General features: G+C 37.3%; 1 protein-coding gene across 2 annotated transcripts in view; it reads left to right on the top strand.

Moving 5' to 3' along the window:
* LOC120527688 (gamma-aminobutyric acid receptor subunit beta-1) overlaps positions 1–24,340 on the top strand; it is a 559,006-nt gene that overhangs the window by 435,470 nt on the left and 99,196 nt on the right. For both annotated transcript variants that reach the window (XR_005633393.1, XM_039751390.1), the window contains exon 6: positions 14,291–14,428. Coding sequence is in view for 1 of the 2 variants with exons in the window: in XM_039751390.1 (XP_039607324.1) it covers positions 14,291–14,428 (138 nt within the window). In the remaining variant the exon portion in view is untranslated. The remainder of the gene's footprint in view (positions 1–14,290; positions 14,429–24,340) is intronic.

The following is a 24,340-nucleotide window of genomic DNA, read 5'->3' on the forward strand; positions in this document are numbered from 1 at the left end:
CACGCGAGTTGTATTCCAAACAAAGGTCGTATACCAAGCAAAATTTTTTGTGTCCAAACAGGACGTATACCAAGTTGGACTTATTCCAAACCAGACGTATACAGAGGTACCACTGTATATGTTTTTATTGTATAATATTAACAATAAGAGCAGCTCACTACTCAAAATGGTAAATTTGCGCAGCTCCCAAGATTGATCCCACAGTCTTTTGATTACAAGTCAGCAGTTCGGAAGCTGTCGTGTTGCACCTTTTGTGAAATTGTTTATTTGATATTTGGACTTCAGCCTTCACACATTATACAGTTCATGTCTACATTTTGTCATTTATTACTAAAACATGAAAAACATTTCTGTTTTAACATTGTGTTTACATAGATTGTTGTAGACACGGAACACACATGAAATGTATGTATTCCAAATAATGATCTATTATTTCCCCTCTAAAACTCTAGCACTTCACTCCAAGATAATCAAGGCTTGAACCGGTTGAGGTTTTTGTCCTTTCTGGACCTGAAGGGGAGTATGGGGGATAGGGGTGATATAGTAGGCTACTTGCTGCTTGTCTTGATCGACACATTTACAAGACAAAAGACACTGATGGAGAGGTGCGAAGGGATTTAGTGTTCAGTGTGCTACGCGTACTGATGGTTTTACATTTATTGCAGACACTTATTGTGTGGTGATTGGTTTCATGGAGATAGTAAAGCATTTGAGAGACACAATATTGCTGCAATAAATTATTCCACCCAGAGTCACACCCATTCTAGCCAGCATCATGCGAGAGGCAGGAACAATCTCTGGACAGGGCACCTGCTCATTGCTTCCCCTGCACCACCATTCCCCCACATGTTTAATACATGCTTTAATGCATTTTATCATAAAAATTATATCAATTGTACAACTTAGTATTCTAAAATGTTCAGAAAGCTGTAATATCATGAATGTAATGTATTCTGTGTGGCAATTACTGCCTGCATGCTCCTGTCGGTGTTAGAGAAAGCCCATTTAAGAAACACATATCGATTAACGACTACGTCGGGAAACACTTAGAATACAAAGTATTTGATGTGGTAATTTTGCCACGATGGGGATTGAAAAACTCTACAAAATTAAACATCAATTTTAAGATGAAGTTTACAATGTTCTTCTTGAATGACAAAATAAACTATGAGATTAAAGTGAAAATTTCAAGATTAAGGTCAACATTTCGACTATAATCTAAACATAGACCTTTTTTTCAGACAGAGGGCTGCAACTCACCTTTTCACGGGAACTATGATATCTGACCACTTCTTTTTTATTTCAGGGACTGTGCCTCTATCTGAGCTACTCCATCAATTTCCTTGTGTTGTTTATACCACTTCTTAAGCCATCAAATAGTACGTTTTTCCTTGCCTCCACTTCACGGAGCAGGACCCTCAATTCTTTTTTACACATGCTTTTGCCATTGTCTTTTAATACAAAAACACTGCACAGATAGGCTACTTATATTGATTTGCATATTCAAATAGGCATGATTCTTTGAGGAGTCAGGTTGGGGCTGTATACTCATGCATGTGCATTAAAATTCATGTTGGTTTGGGTTTGTAATGGGGATGTATGTGCTAAAGTATGAGCCAAAATTGTGTGCATTATTGAACCTGACTGTATATGACTGGTGGGCAACTGAGAAGATGAAAGCAAATATTCCAAATTTCATTAACAAAAGAGATAAAACAAACTACTGTCAATTTTAAACAAAGTCCATCACAGTCACGGTTCTGAAGACCTAGGCCATCTGGTCACCAAAACCCTCCATGGCATTCTGTAGGACAGGTATGGATTGTGGGTCATCTAATAAGACTGAATCCTTGCATCCTGTCATTCTAAGGCTTACACTATCTCAGAACCATAGCTAAGGCAAGAGGAGCCACTTGGCAGTGTAGCCACAGTAGTATACTGAAAAGAGAAAAAAATTTGAGTATGGTCAGTCTTAGTTCATAATGATTTTTATGCTTATACTTCTGTGTAAAAAACTAACAAACAGTGAATAGCTAATCAGCATCTCTAATCATAGTATGATGGACTAAAGTTATTAGGCTTCGGCCTAGGTTTAAATGCTGATAGCAATGGAGCATCTTTTAAAACATTTTGCAGTATATGTTGATTTAAATTTATAATAACAGCAGAACTACAAAAAATAGATAAGTAGAACCTTCATTTTTCTTTTGCTATTTTTATCTCTTCCTGTTACACTAACCCCTTTTCTGCTGTCCTTTGGGATTTAGATACAATCAGCAATTAGTCTTCCTATGTACTTGAGCTTCCACATATACTGGAAAGTATCTCATATTAGGTGGATTGCCTAATGGCAGATGTCTAAATGTATTTGTTAATCTAATTTAACTACTTTTCCCATATTGCAAATTGACAGAAATTCATGAATGCAGACAAGCTTTGGGGAGCAGGTGTGTTGTAGCACAGTGTGTTGGCTGGAGATACCAGCACAGAAAGTCTGAAAGTGAAAATGAATGTTACATGTACAGATTGTTTTTTATTAACATATACCCTCTGTTATATGAGATAGCCATCTAAGGAAGTGAAAAGTAAATCACATATCTGTTAAAAAATACGTTATACATTGAAAAGATTTTGGTATCCCAGATCTTACTCCGCTTCCCCAGATAACATCTATAATAATAAATAGATAGATAGATAGCACTTTGTGTCCCCATGGGAGAATTTGTATTTTTGCATAAGCTTAATAAATAAAGAAATATATTATAACAAACAACAAATAAACACCACAATGACAAAAAAGAAAGAAAACCCAAATTATCGGTATTGATAAATCATATATTTGGAAGAAGGTACACCTTTCTCTCCCTGATGTGTGTGTTTCTTTCAGTTTCTCTTTCTAGGAGTGAAGGTCAGTCCTAATGTAAGGGAAGTTGATGAGAACGTTCTTCTACAGTTATTATAATGATGGACAACTGGACTCATGATGAGTTAATATATATGGAGATGCTTTGAAATAGGAAGAGCAGCTTGAGAAGTACAATCATCTTAACAGTGTTCATTCTCCCTGCTAACGTAAAGTGGAGGGTAGACCATCTAGTCTCACATCTTGTTTAATTTTTTCCATGCAAGTTTTTCCATTTTGTTGAAAATGAGCTGTATATTTAATTGGAATATTTACCCCTATATACAGTATTTAAACTGGTCTGCTAAGATAAATGGAAAATTGTCCAGTCTGATATTACATGGTAGAGAATTAACTGAAAAAAACATACTTTTATTCAAATTGATTTTAAGTCAAGATATCTTTTGGAAATCTACTAATGCTTTTAGGACTGATGGCACAAAATTTTTGGGTCAGATATATGCAGTACCATATCATCTGCATATAGTCATATTTTCTTTTCAAGTCCTACTCAAATATCCCTTTTATCTCTGATACGTTTCGAAAGCATATAGCCAGTGGTCCAATGGCGATTTTTAAGAGCAAAGGTGATAAGGGGCATCCTTGTTGAATACCACATTCTAGTTTGAAGTTGTCTGAAATAAAGTTGTTAATACAGACTGAGGCTTCTGGACTAGTATAAAGTAGTTTGATCCATGCACATATGTTTGGGCCGAACCCAAATTTGTGCTACATGGTAAATAGGTAGTCCCATTCAACCATATCAAATGCTTTTTCTGCATCTAAAGATAATAGTAATCTCTGGGGTGTTAGATATAATGGGTGTATATATTATATTAAACAAACGTCAAAGATTAGAAGTTACATGTCTGCCTTTAATAAATCTGGTTTGGTCTTGTGATATTACTGAAGTAAGCACTTTCTCAAACCTTCTGGCTAGAACTTTGGACATTATCTTAATACTGTTATTCAGAAGAGAGATTGGACTATATGATGCACATAATAGTAGGTCCTTGTTCTTCATAGGAATGATGGTAATTAATGCTTGGCAAAATGTTTAAGGTACAATGTGTTTGTGTTTAGTTTCAATAAATGTTGCTAATAATAGTGGAGCTAACTTATTTGAGAATTTGAGTCAGTAGTTATTATTCAAAACATTTCAAATTATTAAAGATAAAAAAAAACTCTTAAAAACAACACTCTCCCCAGAATAATGGGCTACAGAATAGATTAACCAATCAATTATATGGAGAGATAGTTAAGTGGCTAAGAAACAGTGATCCAAGGTAGGTGAGGTGGGTGATCTTTTCAGCAGAGAGTTCCTTGTCTGTGAACAAAATGAAGACATGAAGTTAATTACTTTGGATCAAAATTAGGTAAGGAAGGGAGAGGCTATGGACAAAAATTCCATATAAGTTGGTATAATGGCTCTTAGCAGAATTGAAAGGAAAAACAATCAACAGCAGAACATAACCAACAGGACAGTGAGGCCAAAAGGCAGAGCAGTCTGGTTTCTGAAGTCTTACAAAGGGGTTTCTTCAAGTTTTCATTTGCTCTTCAACTGTTACCTGAACTTTGTAACACAGTCGGTCATTGCCCTGGTTCTTTAGGTTTCTAAGTCAGACAGTCTGTGATTGTAAGCCAGTAGTACTCAATTCTGTTACATTAAATGCTTTGAACATTGGTAAAGGGCATCTTAATGACAGACATAAAGGCCTGTTTTTTACTAACATCAAAAATATTTAACTTACTGCTAGTTCAGATTGACTTTTTGTATGTTATTTGCTTATGACTCCTTGGAAAAGAGCTGTGATTAGTGACTAAATATGACTACCTAGGAACTGTGGGGAACAGCCCGACACATACAGGTAAACATCGTTGGTTCAAACCACACACACTTTATTTACAATATTATATACAACAAAGTAAACCGCACACAACCCAGTGCCCCTGCACCAATCACCCTCAGTCCAGGCCTCTTTCCTCAATGCCTCTCCTTCTGACCACCTCCACTCCTGTCTTCCAGGCTTCATCCTCATCCACCTGACTCCAACTTACAAATGGAGGGAGGCGGCCCCTTTTATGTTCACCCAGACGTGCTCCAGGTGTCTCCCGATGAACTTCCGCCGGCACTTCCTGGTTTGGCGGAAATGCCGGCTGAGCACCCGGAAGCACTCCGGGTGTCCCTGGTTTTCCTTCCCCCAGCACCTCCGGGTGTGGCGGAAGTGCTGACGTCCAGGGCTTCTCAGGGATCCGGGCGCACCCTGGTGGTGACCACAGGCCCCTATAGGGTTGAGCTTCCATGCTCTGTTCCCATGGTCCCCATACCAATCAGGGTGGCTGCCCCCTCGTGGTCCGGAGGAGGCATAATCCCTCTTCTGGTCCTTCCCGGTGTTCCGGCATTGATAATTGGAATATTAACACAAAATGTCTATTATAAATGCAGTCAGATGTTATTTCTCCTCTGATTGTTCAAAGTGGAAAGGATAATTATGCTGTCATTTTACTGCAGTATGATCCAGTCTGCTATTAACTTGAGTTTCGTTGCCTGCTTAAGTAGGCTGACTAAGCAAAATCTGATGAAACTTAATCAGCTTGCCAGACAGGCCGCCAAAATTATTACAATTGATATGGATGACCTGGCAAGCATTTGGAAGAGGGCAATGTTAAAAACAGAAGTCATTTAAGCTGATGACAGTCATCCATTACAAGCATCACTTACCTATAGTATATCAGAGAAGTAATTTACTCTACGGGTGCTTAAGGAATTCCTTTCATTTGACCACAATGTGACTATTTAACCAAAACCCATCACTGATAACACAGCATTAAGAATTTTAAGAGTATTGTAAAAACAGGAGAGAAGGCATAAAAAGAGATGGGGATTCACCCTGTATATTATACATGGTTTCAGGGGAAAAAATAGCTCCAGAAAACTGTATGGGTCAGTGTCCAAATAGGGACAGGATAGAAAGGGAAGGTGGAGGAAGAGATGGGTCGGTGAGGGTTCAAGCTGGAAATGAGGCCCTATAGAAGCATGGCAGGAAGGGAATGCAGGAACTGGTAAAGTAATGGGGGCTTCTGTTCTGGTGATCTGCAGAAAAGAGAAGAAAGGTAAGTGCACTTCATTAATCCCTGCCCTTGTTCTTTGTCCTCGGTTAAACCCTTAGCCTGTCTCCCAAGCACACGTGTGTGACAGTATACATATGTAAATTTGTCCCAACAGATATGACAACTTCTGTATGGACATTGTAGTTCCATTAAGAACAGTACGCTGCTATGCTAACAACAAGCCATGGATTACAAGTGAAATCAAGGGCGTTTTGAACCAGAAGAAAAGGGCTTTTAAAGACGGTGATCAGCATGAGCTCAAGCACGTGCAGAAGGAACTCCGAGTCCAGCTCAGGGTGGCGAAGGAGCAGTACAGGAGAAAGCTGGAGCAGAAGTTGCAGAATAACAGCATGAAGGAGGTGTGGGACGGGATGAAGATCATCACTGGCTGCAGCTCGAAGCGGGGTGCCACCATCGAGAGAGACATGGAGAGAGCAAACCAAATGAACAACTTCTTTAACAGATTTTACCACCCTAACTCACTCTCACCTCGGAGTACTGCATCCTCCAACCTTCCTTCTGCTGATACCAGCATAGGAGAGACATCCCCACCCACAATTACAGCAGCCCAGGTGAGCAGAGAGCTGAGGAAACTTCGTGCCAGCAAAGCAGCAGGTCCAGATGGAGTATCGCCACGACTGCTGAAGGCCTGTGCGTTGGAACTGGGGGGTCCTCTACAGCACATCTTCAACCTGAGCATGGAACAGGGGAGAGTCCCAAGGCTTTGAAAAACATCTTGTATCACCCCAGTCCCAAAGGTATCACATCCTAGTGAGCTGAATGACTTCCTGCCTATTGCTCTAATGTCACATGTGATGAAGACCATGGAGCGGCTGCTGCTTCACCACCTGAGGCCACAGGTCCGCCACGCCCTCGACCCTCTGCAGTTCGCATACCAGGAGAAGGTGGGAGCGCAGGATGATATCATCTATATGCTACACCGATCCCTCTCCCACCTGGACAGAGGCAGTGGAGCTGTAAGAATTATGTTTTTGGACTTCTCTAGTGCCTTCAACACCATCCAACCTCTGCTCCTTAGGGACAAAATGACTGAGATGGGAGTAGACTCACACCTGGTGGCGTGGATCCTGGACTATCTTGCAAACAGACCTTAGTATGTGCGTCTTGGGAACTGCAGGTCTGACATTGTGGTCAGTAACACAGGAGCGACGCAGGGGACTGTACTTTCTCCGGTCCTGTTCAGCCTACATACATCAGACTTCCAATACGACTCGGAGTCCTGCCACGTGCAAAAGTTCGCTGATGACACCGCTATCGCGGGCAGCATCAGGAGTGGGCAAGAGCCAAAGAACTGGTGGTGGATTTTAGGAGGCCCAGGCCCCTCATGGACCCCGTGATCATCAGAGGAGACTGTGTGCAAAGGGTACAGACCTATAAATACCTGGGAGTGCAGCTAGATGATAAATTGGACGGGTCTGCCAATACTGATGCTCTGTGTAAGAAAGGTCAGAGCCGGCTATACTTTCTTAGAAGGTTGGTGTCCTTCAACATCTGCAATAAGATGCTGCAGATGTTCTACCAGACGGTTGTGGCGAGTCTACGCGATGGTGTGCTGGGGAGGCAGCATAAAGAAGAAGGACGTCTCATGCCTGGACAAACTGGTGAGGAAGGCAGGCTCTATTGTAGGAATGAAGCTGGACAGTTTGACATCCATAGCAGAGCAACGGGTGCTAAGCAAACTCCTGTCAATCATAAAGAATCCACTGCATCCACTGTACAGTGTCATCTCCAGGCAGAGGAGTAACTTCAGTGATAGACTTTTGTCACTGTCTTGCTCCACTGACAGACTGAGGAGATCATTCCTCCCCCACACTATGCTACTCTTCAATTCCACCCAGGGGAGTAAATGCAAACATTATTCAAAGTTATTGTCTGTTTTTACATGCATTTTTATTACTCTTTAATTTAATATTTTTTTTTTGTTTTTTTTGTATCAGTATACTGCTGCTGGATTATGTGAATTTCCCCTTGGGATTAATAAAGTATATCTATCTATCTATCTATCTATCTATCTATCTATCTATCTATCTATCTATCTATCTATCTATCTATCTATCTAAGTTTAATATTTGTTTGTGTAAACATCATTAAAATAAAATGTTCTCTCTTAATGTAGCTACTATTTGTATTTACTACAGGGTTTTGTGGTTTTCACAAATAAAGTGAGCTACATAGATGCCTACAGCAGTATGCTGATAAGGTGTACCTTACTTTGAGCTGTGGCATTTAGAGATGCGTAATGTCCTGAGCCTGGAAGTGTTTTAGTTTAAACTGATACATGGCTGCTTTCTTAGCATGATTGGTAGAAGCAATATTGAGATATACTATATTTTGTTAACCTAGAGGACTAGGTCTCCTCTTATTAGGTTAGGTAGACTTTATTATCCCAGAGGGAAATTTGTTTGCAGCAGGAAAAGGCAGAAAACATTGTAACAGAGATCCAATAGATAAACAAACCCACGACATTTGTCAATTAATGTCAATGCATAAACACACACTAATTTCTGTAATGCTGTTAAGATGGTTTATATTCTTATTGCTGAGGTTGCCAACAGATAAAAACAAATTTAACAATGAATTAAATACAGAGCTTATAAAAAACTGTTATTATGGTTTAGTCATCGTTAAAATAATTGAGTTTCCTGAGAAACAAAAGTCGTGAATGCCCCTTTTTACAAATTTTTCTGTGTGTTAAGATCAAAGTTTAGTTTGTTATCAATGATTGCTCCCAGATATTTGTATTGTTCTCCACTGTCTCCCCTTTAATTAAAGTTGTGACACTGGATGGTGGGGAGCACCTGAAGTCTACCACCATATCTTCTGTCTTAGAAATATTTAGTTGGGAATTGGGGTGATCATACCATTATACAAACTCATTGAAAATAAGTCCATAGCTGTCTTCCTTATCTTGTAAAAGGCTCACAATGACCAAGTCGTCTGCAGATTTCAGGATATGTCTATCATTGTGTAAACTCCTGCAGTCATTTGTATATAAGAAAAGCAAAAGAGGAGATAGGCATCAACCTTGAGGAGTACCAACAGATGTACTTAGGCTATCAGAGAAACAACCACTGACACTCATTCTTTGTGTTCTGTTTGTGAGAAAAGAACAGAATCCACCCAACCTAGTAGAGGTCCAAAATGAGTTGACCGATTTCTCAATTAAAATGTGTGGCTGGATCGTCCAAAAAGCTGATGGAAATTCTATAAACAGCAATCTTACATGGTTTTTTAATCCTTCCAAGTGCTCATACAGTAAATTCAAAAGTGTTACTGTGGCATCCTTCACACCCCTCGTTGCTCTGTATGCAAATTGGTAAGGGTTCAGAAGAGCCACAGTTTTGTTAAGTAGTTGTCTCTGAAATTCTCAAAGGATTTTATGATTTGAGAAGTTAATGCCACTGGTCTACAGTCACTTAATGCTTTGAGTATACAGTTTTTGCCAATGGAATAATGATTGTCTGTTTCCATAGTCTAGGCACTTTTTGTAAATCCAAGAACATTTCAAATATGGATTGGAATATTGGAATGACATCCTCTGCACAGTAGTGAAGCAGACTGATACTTATTCTGCTTCGACCTGAGCTTTTTTTTTGTATATTTGCTTGTTTAACACTAGAATTACCAAAGCTTACAAAAAAAACTAGTAAATCTGCTCGCAAAAACCTCTCCCAGATCAAGTCTGGTTTGTCAAGGAGTGAAGTAGTACCTAGAGCTGTATAGGCTAAAAAAATATATCGTTATTTAGAACACATGCATTTCACATGTGTTCTGTGTCTACAAAGATCTATGTAAGTGTAGAATGACAGGAAATGCAAGAAATGTTGAACACATACCTAAAAGACAAACTTATTCCATGTTTTAGTACTAACGACAAAATGTAGACATGAAGTGTATAATGTGTGAAGACTAAAGTCCAAATATCAAATAAGCACTTTCACAAATGGTATAAATATAATAGAACAAGTGCGCTTTTATTCAAGACTATAACCAAAGAAAAAGAAATTGGGTTAGTGTGGTTTGTTGTAGCGACTTCTTAGTCTTCATTGTACAGCGGTAAAAATTACTGACTCCTATTCAAAGTATTGCCAATTCGAGCCTCCCTGCGTCTCAGAATAAACGTTTTAAGTAGTGAGCTGCTCTTATTGTTAGTATTATACAATAAAAACATATACAGCCGGTGTAAATGTATGGTACTTGTAAAGGTTAGTGTTTTTTTTTTTAATTCACTTTTATTCTCTTAGTCGCGTTTACGCTCGCCCCGATCTGACACTGTTAGTTTTCAAATAAAGACATGCTATAACAGAGGTGAACTCGAATGAGAATGAAGGCTCTACATCAGAACAGAACAGAAGCACCCCCCACAGGAAACGTCCACTCACATATAAGAACAACGCAGCTGCACCAGGCATTAAGGCGAAGGATGGCGATGGCGATGTAAGACGAGGTCCAGCGTCATCCTGTCAGTCAGTCTGTCCCACACCTGTCCATCAAAGGAACAGCATGGCTTACAGAGCTCACCAACTTATCTTGCAAACTCCTGTTTGTGATTATGTTTTGTGATGGTCTTTATATAAGAAACATTTATATGTTACTTATATAAAACCCAGATCGAATGTTACTTACCTTGATTTATTTACTTATCTTCCTGTTGCGAAAGTCGCATGTAAACTGCAGAGCTTCCTGTGTTTGATCGACACAGGCATGCTTACAAAGTACATATGTACTGAAGTGTCTTTTGCTGCGTGGAAGCTCCTGTCGCACCCTACACAACAGGAATGCTTACAAAGTACATATGTACTGAAGTGTCTTTTGCTGCATGGAAGCTCCTGTCGCACCCTACACAACTGTGTTTGATCTTATTCAGGAACAGATCCCAGTCGCCCCACGAGACTAAAGTCATAAAGCTTATGAAACCGTTTTTGGACAAAGTCAGAACCTTAAAGACAGTTGTGTGGAGCTTCCACCGGCAGCTAAATCTATCTTGAAGGTTATGGACATTTTATTTAGGTACTTCATTAAAGATTAATTACTAAGCTACAAACAGAATGGATTGATGGTGATCATTCATAAGTGAATTCCATCCATCCATTTTCTAACCCGCTGAATTAGAACACAGGGTCACGGGGGTCTGCTGGAGCTAATCCCAGCCAACACAGGGCACAAGGCAGGAACCAATCCTGGGCAGGGTGCCAACCCACACACACAAACTAGGGCCTATTTAGAATCGCCAATCCACCTAACCAGCATGTCTTTGGACTGTGGGAGGAAACCGGAGCGCCCGGAGGAAACCCACGCAGACACGGGGAGAACATGCAAACTCCACGCAGGGACGACCCAGGAAGCAAACCCGGGTCTCCTAACTGCGAGGCAGCAGCGCTACCACTGCGCCACCGTGCCGCCCTCATAAGTGAATTAAAAAAGAAAATGACTGGACATGGTATGAGGATGATCTCCTGGAATATGAGGTGACATAAGCAGGTTCTCAGAGGGAATAATGTTAGTATCTGTTCTTTCCGTAAAAATCCTCAATCCTACTGTGTGCATTGCATGACATCATTAATGTGAAAATATACAGTAAATGTCAGCACTAGGAATTTCCTAATTGTCCAAGATTAGATTTACTAACAAAGAAATCCATACTGTCATTTCTTATTTTTAGTTTTCAATTTATTGGTTACAAAAAACTTTTCTGCCCACAATATTAACATATATATGTATCTCCAGGTTTTTGACTTTAGTAATACTGCTATGTTCTTTGACCCCCAATTCTGGTTACACTTCCTGAGCTATTTTATTTAATGATTTTGTTTTTCTAGATTTTCTAATTTTTTTGTTTTTCTAGATGGAATCCCTACTCTGAATCATTTCAGTTTATTCCGTCTTCTGATTCTATTCTCTCTCAAAACTGCTGCCAAAGAGTAAAGTTGTGCTATGGTGATGTGATAATGACAAAAGTATTTAGAATGGTTTTTCACAACAGAAACCATCTAAGATTGTGCATACTTTATAAAAGACTTTATTGTGCTTGGTTTTGACGAAAGATAATAAGATCTTGTTTTGACTCTTATTTATTGGTCAACATTAATCTCCTGGTCCCTCTTTTCTTTTGACCTTGTAGCCTGCCATTCTTCTTTAGGGGGAATATAGTCCTCCTTTCTCAATTGTTTATTTTGCATGTTATTAACCTTAAAGTTTGTATAACAAAAGGTGCAATTAAATATTTAAAAAACAGAAATATATTGCTGCCTGACATATGTTGGCATGTGAAGCATAAATCTCAAAATGCAATACTTTTTGTATTTAATGTACTGTACTCCTGGTGCCACATCTGGAATACTGTGAGATTTTGATCTCCATTTTGCAAGCAGGATAAACACTATTAAAAAAAGCAAACAGCAATAGTACCAGTCATTCAAAGACTGAGGTGTGTAAATTACAAAGAAAGATTAAAGAATGTCAAGATCTAAGTCAAGATTTCTCATAACCTTTCTCATTTCTGGAATGATGACAAAGTCTTCTCGTTTAAGCCATTTTTCCGTGATATGGAATAAATCATTTATATTCATGATGGGAGTTTTAACTGAAATAGCCAAGAACTTATGATTATTTTGTTTCTTGATCTTTTCAGAATGTGTCACATGTTAATCTTTTACCAATATTTTGGTAAGCCTTTTTGGCTCATCTGTTATTTCTTCTTTTTTCTGTCACTTAACTGAAAGGACTGATGAGGATATGGGCCAGAAGGCAGCAGGAAAAGAGGACAGGGTTGTGGGAGGTTTGAGGGTTGAGAGTAAGACATGGACATTAAAGGAGAATGCTTTGATTTTGTATTTGGATAAGAAAAAAAGCCATTATACCAGCTATACCAGTAATAGCATATCCAGACTGCTGGTTGGGCTTTGTTACTCTCAGGTTGTTTATTTTGGCAGCTCACAGTGATACTTTGTTTGATCAGGTCATTGTGATTTATTTGAGAATAAACTGTACCATATCTTGAGAGATTTGTGTCCTTGACAGCATTCTAAGTATGGAGAGACATCAGGATTGTGTTTTCACTGACCTACACCCACAAGTTATAAAGCAGTGCAGGTCCTTGTTATTAATGGTTGGAAGTTATTTCCAGGAAACTGAAAGCTCTAAGTTGTGGTCACATAGTACAGTATGTTTGCCAGAATTGAGGAATATGGAAAATGTCCAGTGTTCAATTTAGTAAATGTCAGTATTGAATAATTTTAAAACCAATGTCAGATGAAAGCAGTAGATCATAACCTATTAATGAAGAACAGATACACAGTGAATGCTTACATTTATTAAGCAAAATGATGAAGAATAGAACATGTTGGACTTTGGAAATGCTGAATTTCATGCAGCACCTAAAGAGTAATGTTACTTTCTTACTAGTAAACAACATGGCCTATTGGCTCAGGTAATACATTTTGTTTGATGCACTATATTGGTCTTATATGTCTGATTATTAAATCATGTTTATGTTACCTATGTTGTAGATATATTTATATATAAAAAGAGAGAACATTGTAAGAAGGTCACAATTTTCACTTCAAATTTTCAATAGAGTTACATATTTATGGTATTCCTGAACAACAGTTATGTCTGTCTGATTTTTAATGTCATAATGCAAGCATATGGATATTATAATTTAATTATACATTACTGAATCTAAATAACATGTAGTGTTGTTATTAGCATTGTAAAAGTCTATAAACCTACCATTTTTGGACAAAGGTAGACTTTGCTCTGCAGAGATAAGGTGGGTCATGTGCTGGACAATTCAGGTTTTTACTACAAATCTTTTGCTCTAAATATCAGTTTAAATATCCACTTAAAACAAGTACAAAATAAATTTTGAAATAAAAAATAAAATGATAAGGAGGAAAACCATGCGACATAGCACTTATTGATGAGAATTGTGATCTCTTGTAGTTCTTTCAAAAAATGTATAAATTAGTCCAACATAAGAAGGTACAAAATGTATGTGAAATTATTTTTATATTTTGTGATACCATTAAAAGTAATGTACTCATAAAAATATTGTAACAAAAATGTCACTTGTTCTTTAATTGATTACGTTAATTTAACTATGCAGAGGTTAATATTTTATCCTTCACTTGTTCATAAAGGCTATATAATTTTTTATAAAAAAAGAATTCCGGAGTTGTATTATATGTAATACTTTACTACAGAATATCTTCCTAAATTTATTTTAAAATTACTTCAATTTGTTTTTTGTTGAAGATGGCTACACCACTGATGATATTGAGTTTTATTGGAAAGGAGGCGACAGTGCAGTGACTGGAGTCTTTGATATCGAACTACCACAGTTCTCTATTGTGGATTATAAAATGCTGTCCAAAAAGGTAGTGTTTGCAACAGGTAAGCATTTATAGTAAACAGGTTGTAAAATCTTGTATTACTTTGATATTGTTTTTTCTAAAAGAATAAGATACTGTATAATCTGCCATCTATTCAGTTTCTAATGGTTTCCTATTAAATGAACAATAGGGCCGTAAATAAACAAGTACATGGTTTTTATCATAACCAAGAATGACATAACAACTCCAGGGGAAGACTTAACCATTAAGAAAGGGTAAACAAATGCCTATGCCCCCAAAGTAGCTCAGGATGCCATGATAAAATGCATTTAATGCCTTATTTAATCTCAGATATATTAAACTTATGGTTATAGCTGTTATTTTCAGTGGTCTTCTGTCAATGTGGGGCTCTCCCATTCAGTCCAAATTTCAATGGGCTATTCTATGGTACTGCCACTCTGCTGCACAGTTGGAAGTGTAGCTGAAAAAGTAAATTACAATATATATGCCTAAGAAAAGAGGCTTATATTGTAGCAGGGCCAAATATGTACCAGTATATTCTACAAAAAACAAATTATTAACAGAAAATGAAACAAATTTACCCAAGTGGAGAAGAAGAATGAAAACGAGGAAGAAACAAAAAAAAAAAAAAAAGTTTCAAAGCTCCCAGAGGTAATTATTTTCTTGAAATAACCTGTAGCTTTATACTAGATTTTTAAAATGTTGCAACAAATGCAATAGCCAAAGAGAAAAGAAAGGAACTGGATTATACGCTGACACTATCAGAGTGTGAAACACCCAAAACCACTGTGTCATACACTTCTGATGGTTGTAATGAAAGCACCGCCTCAAACAATTGGGGCTGGGCAAACGATGACTTTTGGCACTGGTGCAGACAGCCTGCGTATTTTAATTTTCCGTACCTCATAAGGTTATCTTAACAAAATGTTGCTGCAGTTTGCTGGTGTAAGCATACTAAGTTGCCGAGTGGTGTCATCAAAAGAAACCAAGCTTTTACCATAAGAACAGGGGTAGTCTGCAGAGGGATAATTGTCAATGTTTTTAGCTGATTGCTTGCTGTTGTCTTTCATGCTTATTTTAAAAGAATATAAGTTTGTGCGTGGTAATTTTATCAACGATGGATTTTGTTAGAAGCAGCACCCTGAAAGCAAAACTTTGGCTGTCACTGTGGCTGTGTACATAAAAGAGCTCCATTTTACAAATGTAAATGTATGCAGGTTAAACGCAGATCTATAGAAAGTGATTATTCCTGTAGTTGCCAGACATGCAGCTCAGATGTTATCCTTTGTTGTGAATTTGAATTTTGATTTTAGGAGTTTGAGGGCCGCAAGACAAATTTTTCAATTTTTTTGAGCTCCTTTTGCTGTTAATGTGGACAACATACCAAATATTTTGCAGCTGAAAGTAACTGAACTCCTGGGCAACAGGGCAAATTCATAATAAGCTTACCAAAGTTTCTTTAAATGATTTTTACAGACTGCACATTGCTTAGGATTTTTTTTCCAAGGCTTTGCAAACATACTGACATAGCATCACTATGAGGCATCATTTTCAATTGAGTGCAGGTCTTTTAACAAATTAAATTACTTAAAAGCATGTATAGAAGCGTACTAACAGATACCCATCTTTGCAGTAAATTGTTGTGACATCCAGCACTTCATTTGATTGTAACTATTTGTGCAGAAGCAAGCAGCTTCATGTTCATGACCAGAACAGTGGCATAAAGTTACTGCTACTGATTAGTTTTTGAGCATTGCTCTTAATAGCTTTTAATAAACATCAAACCAGGCAAGTATTAATGATAGAAATGTCCCAGCAGCAGTGTGTAGCAAGATGATATCCTCATGTATAACGGCATGTGTTGAATTCACACTAAAACATGGCCTACAGACTAAAGTGGAATTGTATGTCTACACAAAAAAATTCAGGTGCATAAATCTGTGCATACGCCAAGTTCCATGAACTTCCTCTTTACAAATCCTAACGAATATGAAATTTAACAAACGTGCTCACGACTATAAGCCCCACCCCAACTCCTCCCAGAATTTTACATATTTTAATATGCTAATCAATATGGATATCACCTTCCATTCATTGTTTAGTTTGTAAGTCACACGGTGACTGAAAGAAAAAAGGAATTGGTCAGATATCACAGTCAATGTAAAAAGGCAAGACTCAGCCCACCATCTGTTTATTCTGTTTCAGACAATATCACAAAAACTGACCCCCGTGCAATGGTCAGGCGGTGATGATGCTGTTGTGCTGAGTATGTCTTCAGGTGCTGGCTGCACACACACCTTTGCCTCTGAAACTGCTGGGAGGCCATCTGGCTGTGTGCTGATGGACTGTTCAGGAGTCACTAAATGCAATACTGGATGCTGTAAGAGATGTGAACAATGAACTAAGGAATATAAGGGCTGTACAAAGTGATATTGACCACAAATTAAATGAATAATAAATAAATGCTGCACCTGATTACCAGTTTTTATATTCTGCAAATTTACATTCAAATGAAATTGTAACGCTGTCTGACCTGGCTGATCATTTGGTGGGTCAGGGTCAGGTTCATCATAGACCGTTTCTTCAAGTACATGCTTGCATACTGCGACACACATTCTGTGCACTATAGAGCAGCACATTAAAAGAGCGGAAAGGCTTTCTATTTACATAAGCAAATTCAATCTCTGTAGTTGCTTTTATAGTACAGCGACAGCACTGATTGCCACAACAGACCAATTCTCTGCTCTTTACTTTGAAGGTGACTCACTCTCCTTAAAAGGAATGGTTGCATTTTGCTGCACTATTTTAAAAAATTGACTGTTCAGGGCTGCCATTTTTATTGGTTTTCTAGCTATATATGTTATAATGTCAGCTCATTTTTTTAGTGATTCATCCCTGCCTGATGTAACTTGTCCAGTGTTGTTGCAATACCAATGTGTGTGCAGTTGACCACTCCGATTACATTTGGGAAACTTGATGTTGCTCCGAATTGTGCTTTTATGTTTGCCAGTTCAACCACAATGTAAGGAAATCTTATGTACTGGATGATACTGTAAGCAGATAATACCATTCTATACAGCTTGCAAGGCTTGACTCCGTGACGTTTCTGAGTTCAAGTTGAAAAGCTCGGCGGCTAAAAACCCAAGAGTGGACAGTACTTGCAAAGGAGCAGGTTAGAGCACAATTCCTCAAAGTCTGCCTTTGTAAAGCTAGCGCCAGTTTAGCACACAGCTCCAAAAGGATAGCTGTTGGAAATCGAAAATGACTTAGAAGCCAGTCATAATCATCTGTAAATATGTGCTGTCTTCTAATTCTTCCATTTTGCGATGTCTTCTAACAACACTAAAGCAACCAATGTAACTGGAATAGTTTGGCCATTCCGTGCACCATTATATTGTTGCAGAATTATTACAATCAAGTTAATTAAATTTGTGAAGGATATGCAATTAATTTCAGTGTATTTGATAAAAATCTGAATTATAGATGTAAATTTAAAAAGAAAAGTAGACCACAGAAACAGTAGCACTGCTTTGATGCTGGGTGCCGGCAGTTTCCAAAACCAAGGAAAATTTGTGTGGCACCAAATTTTATTGTGGTAACATGATGATGTTGAATACTACACGCTGTCCAGAGGTGGGGTACTTATTCAAAGAAAATAATTTATTAAAATTACTAATTGCTTATCAATTTGCTTGACTTCTCACTAATTGCTTATCACAAATTGTAACAGGGTTACTTTACTCGTTCCTTCCTGAACAAATCTCTTGTACTGAAAACTTCTTAGTTAATGAAAAATAACTTGATAAAATCAACTGTAAGCTAAAACCTAATTACTTTTTTGTTCAGTGCTTTGGACTTTACAACTAATAATATGTCTTTAAATTTAAAGCATTCATTTTTGCATTCTACAATGGCATATCAACTTCTGTATATCTTCATACTAGTATTATAATTTGAATTTATTCTGTATAATTGTCTTGGATTTTAGTAAATTTCACATAATAGATGCAAATGCTGTAATAAATTTGTTTTGTATTTGCAGCTTAATGCTTGTCTTTTATTCTTTTTAAACACATTAATTGTCTTTTAATTTCACCTGTTTTTAAGTAGCATTCCGCAAAATATACATACAAAATAAAATACCATGTGTCATATAACTAAATATACAGGTAAAATTCCGTTACAATGTATATCTTTACAACAAAATTTTCATTAAAATGAAGTTTTTTTATGTTCCCGGCAGTTTTCCCATGTGATACGAGTCTATAGAAATCCCGCTACTACGAAGTACATTCAGCAGATACTTTCATTACAATGAAGTGCCCAAAAGACCTTGAAATGCCTGAATGAATCATCCATAGAGCAGTTAGTTCTGTGGTCGCAGCTCAGTTGTGCACAACGATCCCCAAACAGAAACATTGTAAATTTGTTTTTCTTTCTTCAAACATTGCTTGTACTGTTTGTTTTTTTTTTTGCTGTTTTTATTTTCTGTGGTTTTCACTGATACCTTTTGCTTATTGCTCGTCAACATTTGAAAAACATCCGTTGGAGTTTAACTCATTGTCACCCTCCTATAAAAACGGTTGACATGAAAAAACGATAACCGTTCATATTAAAAAAAAAACTTACAATTTTTGGAGCTCTTAATTGCGGCAAAAAGAAAAAAATGTTGCCATTAAATTCGGAGTTTTGCCATCAACACTGTCAACTTTCTTGAAAGACTGAGCAAAAAAACAAGAAAAATCTCGGGTTGCAAACGTATGCGAACTGCTACATTTGAAGACATCGAAAAGCAGTTTCTATGTGGTTCAGTGATGCTCATTCAAGAAACATTCCTATTAATGTGGCACTCATTCAAGAAAATGTAAGGTTTGTAAACTCTCTTGGGACCTCCCCCAACTGGACAACACGCTGAAGAGCATCCTAAAGTATGATCACCGAGTCTATGGAAGTCTGTTTATCTGTTGCCAGTGCAACAGCAGGCTCACAGCTCTGTTGCGGCTCTTCACCGAAGCGAACAGAAAAGATCTCGATGGGTGATGCAAGGAACATTGTAAATGCACGTAACAGTATTACTTGGCCACTAACCTGGCCATGACCGTGCCTGACTGCTGTGTCTGAATATAGCAGAGTGGCAGATCCTGCTACAATAAATAACCATGCTGTTCCTGTTTCAAGCTGAATAAAGATGGTTTTGCTAAAGTACTGAGACCAAGCCTCATGTTTTGGGGTGTAAGACAGGGATTTATAGAGCGACCCCGATCTTTTATGATTTGCTTCTGTGGCACTTCAATACAGCGCTGTGAGTCTGCTTGCCATGCCCCGGCAATGGACAAACAATCTTCCACAGACGTGGCAGTCACTCTTCGGGACACACTTCAGTGTGTCATTCCCATTGCGCGGGGAGTGGGGGGATCCCAAAAGATTTCAGAAACCTCACAATATGAAGAAGAAGAAAAGGATGATTTTTTTTTTCTCCAGCCTTTGGAGTTTTCTTTTGTTTTTTCTGTCCACCCTGGCCATCGGACCTTACTCTTATTCTATGTTAATTAATGTTGACTTATGTTTATCTTTTATTGTCTTCTATTTTTCTATTCATTTTGTAAAGCACTTTGAGCTACATTTTTTTGTATGAATATGTGCTATATAAATAAATGTTGATTGATTGATTGATTGATAACTGTGCTGCCCATAACATGCTTCCACATTTAGATAATGTTTGCGTTGAATTCCTCCCACCCAATTGCACAGCAGTGCTTCAGCCATTGGATTTGGGCATCATTCGCACCCTAAATGTGTATTATCTTAAGGAAATGCTGAGAAAAATTCTCGTTAGCATAACTTGTAGACAGGAGGAGATTAAAATTAACGCGAAAGAAGCTATTGAAATGATTGCGAACGCCTGGACGCAAGTTAAAGAAAGGGCTATAGTGACAAATACAGAATCCCGTTAATAACAATCCCGTCTTCATAACAAAATATTTTTCAGGTCCCTGGCAGTTTGTTGCAATGGAATTTTACCTGTATATCTATAAATAATGGCATTACCAAATTTTAGAGAAAGAACATGTAAAGTAAAGGTAATCTAATGAAAGGTCAGTTGGCTTGGGAGAGGAGAAGTACACTAACTCTATTTACAAATTCTTGTGAAAATAAACATGTAGGAAACTAGAACTGGAACATTTAGCTGTTCTAGATCAAGTGGTCACTCAGACCCTTTCCAGACATTTCTAAAGCCTATGATGATGCAGAATACAGGTAGTAGCATTGACTATGGTGCAGTCATACAATGGTTTGCTGTGGAGTGTGCATTTGCTGTCCTATTCCAGGCCATTATGATCATATTGCTGTCTCAGATAGAATAGACTTAATTAGGTTAATTGACCATTCTTATTTGGCATGGCATAATTGTGTATGGGTGTGTGCATAATTATACCCAGGGTTGTTTGCCACCATGCTATCATATGCATCAACACCATTGCAACCATAGCTTCATAAGGAGGTTAAAAATGATAGAATAAATACAGAATCTTATGAAACACAATCCTCCTTTTTATGTTTTGCTATAAATATTGATAAAGTATTCCTAATGTATGATTTTTATTTTCACCCTTGCAAAATGTTACTAGTTCTTATCGATTGTGTAAGTCTTTTCCAAAATCTCTTAGAGACTTTAATAATTAGATGTAATTATCATGCATTTTGGCAGCAGCCCTGTTTCACATTTTAATTTTAATTTATTTATTTTCTTCCATCCATCCATTACTGGATCTAGATTGTGATTATGATTGTGGGAAAAGACAGAAACCAACCCCGGACATCTCTTATGCTATCCTTTATGCCTTTATATAATTACCTTATATTGGTCATTATGTAGATCAAATTTTCCCATTAAATTGGCCTGAAAAGCTTAGTATATTTACTAGAATAAAGTGGAGGGCTATTATTGCCAAATTAAGAAGCAGATAACACAATTTTTTTATAGTATAGTATGTTTATCATTTGTAATTATAATCAAATCTTTGAAAATTTGAATTTGAAATGTTACAAGTCCATTGTAAATAATACCGTAAAGGATCCAACAGCAACAAATACTCTTATTGGTATTTTTAAATTACATTTGCCCTTTAACAGATAAAGTCCTTTCATAATGATAAGGGTTTTGCATTCTTTCTCATGAAAACAAAAATCAACCTACAGTACAGTTCTTGCAAAAGGCTAAATGTAGAAGCGTTTGCATTCATTCCCTTGTGCCTTATCTTGCAGTTTTTCTTTTGAACTGAAATATTGCTTCTAGCATGTGAACTATGTGCATCTTATGAATTAGATGAAAGGCCAAATGCTCAACTTTCATATGACACAAGTCCCTGTGACAGTTATGACACATGTTACATAGAGTAATGCCTTTATTAAAGGTCACATTCCAGGAAGTATCATACAGTATATGTAGGCATGTTACATTTACCATATAGCTGAAAATAATAGGCTCATTTTGACTTATTTTATTTACAAACCAATCTGTTGTCTGCTACTTTATACAACTGTTAATTTGGCAACTGAAGTATTATCTTCAAATGAATTTCAGATATCTTAAAATACAAGGTCAATTTAAGATATCCTTAAATGCATAAGAAGTTATTTTGAGATATCATTAAATACATTTGTAAAGAATTTTATTTTGAGACATTTTGAAATGAGTTTCACATATCTTAAAAGCTGAACTGAATTTTAAGATGCTTGAAAATCATTTTGAGATATCTTTTTATGTTAATTTGACTTACAATAAAACAACCACAACTTTAGGCTTTCTGGACTGGTGGAGTTTAATAGAGGACAGAGATCATCAAATTCAGTTCTAAAGGGCCAAAGTGATTACAGGTTTTTGTTCTAATAAAACCTGCAGAGTAAAGAAATAAGAAAACTTCAAAAAGAAGGCATCCCTGTAAAAATGTAGCATGTCATTCACCTCAGCATGTTACAAAAATCCTTAAAAGAAGGAAGACCTCTCAGAGTATATGAAAAAATGGGTATAAGCCATCTGAAAAAATAAAGAAGGCCTCCTCACAACGAAACAAAAAATATTAAAAAACAAATTACTAGGGACATGGCAGTAGCACAACATATTTAGCACTATCACATCTTGCCAGTGCCACCTCTCTGACCCATATCCACACTTTCACACCTTTGTAATCTCTTCTAGCCACTCTTGTACCATCTTGCCAGCAATGCTGGAACAGAAAAGATTCCCCTCCAAAGTTACTGTGGCCAAGCTCTTTGGTTTTATGATGGCCACAGTACCAGCAGACAAAGTACTGAACTTTCTTCATTTGCTTGATGGGAATCCCTTGCTGGAGGAGCAGCCACAACCACAGGTTCATGGAATGGCTGTATGGCAGTGGCTTCTGTCATTTTGGAGAGTGCCCAGCACTGGACTGTGGTGGTCCAGATGTGGTGCCCACGGAGCTCCAAGTATACTAAACTGCCTGACCAAATAGATCACTAGTGTCAGGAAACTCTAGTGTGGGAGGGCTGTCAGCACATGGCCGATGGGCCTCTGGTGCACAGCCAAGGCTTGCTTGTGCCAAAGCACTTGGCAGTACAATGGACTTTAGTGTCTGCCATTTCATTTGGAACAAAACGTTCACATTTACTACATAAATCCCACCCATTATATGATTGCATTATAATCAATGCTGTTAGTTGATGAATACTTTCATGCAACAATTCTCAATTCTGAGCCCAGTTATGGTGTGACTTAAGCTTTATGATACCATTTTGTTAAGCCAAATCAGGAAATAAGTATAATAAGCAGAACATCAGTGTGTGAAATTTAAACAATGATTGGACAGGGCAACCTGAAAACCTTATGGATGTGATATATATCAATATTGATTTCACACAAAAAGTAACCTTCTTCAATCCTGCAATGTAGACCTTTAATACATTTACACTACCTGAAATTACATTTTTTTTTTCCATTACAACTGAGAAGAAAAACTCTACTGCCCATTTAAAAAAATTAAGCTGAGATCAATGCACTTTTAATATATTTAATTAAAACCAGATACAGTCTGTAGGCATTACAGTGCACATATAATGTTTAAATTGTCTGTTTCTTTAAAATGTCATATATAGTCCATAAGCAGCATGTGGCTTGCTAGGTAATTTCCTAAGATGATGTATCACATGTACTGAAGGCTGCTTTTCAGGCAAATGCTGTTCATGTGCTGAAGCACTATATAGAGTAGCAAATAATAAGTGACTGAGTTATGAAGAGAGTTAATGACAATAAAATGATTGATTTCTTTAGATTCTGCTTCTCCAGTTCTTCTTGGTGATCAAGCTCAATCAAGCCTCCCCTTGCATCTTCTTTGGTTTCAGCCATTGCCTCAAATCCAATCTAAAATTCTGTTCCAGTGACAGGATAAATACATATTTTAAGATAGCAGTGGCACAAAGTATCACATCAAGATACCGAAGAATGAAAAGTATAAAAATGTTTAGTAACAGTTGATCAATATACTCATTGAGTTTCCATTTAGTCAAATAAGTGGCTGAAACTTGCAAAGTTTGAATTGCAGTACTAGCAACTCTAATAGGAATATGCTAGGTTAAAGTAATGTCTTCAGTTTGAAATGAAATGCTGAAACCCCCTGAGCATTCCCTATGTTGCCTAGTACATCTTCCCAGAAATAAATGACCCTACAGTGTAGATTGTTTTTGTACATCCTTACAGTCATAAGAAAACATGCCACTTTCTATCGCATTGTATACCTTGAAGCTTAGAGTATACCTTTAGAAAAGATGCAAAGGTTTCATACAGGCAAAAGCAACATTAATTATAAATGCAAAATTGTTGACATTGACCAACAAAGAGCCAAACTCTGGAGAAGAATTTAAAAATTTACATTAAAATATGCTTGCCGCTGCCTCCCCCCCCCTCCCCTTTTAG

The sequence above is a fragment of the Polypterus senegalus genome, chromosome 4, assembly GCF_016835505.1.
Source record: "Polypterus senegalus isolate Bchr_013 chromosome 4, ASM1683550v1, whole genome shotgun sequence".
In the NCBI taxonomy this organism is placed as follows: domain Eukaryota; kingdom Metazoa; phylum Chordata; class Cladistia; order Polypteriformes; family Polypteridae; genus Polypterus; species Polypterus senegalus.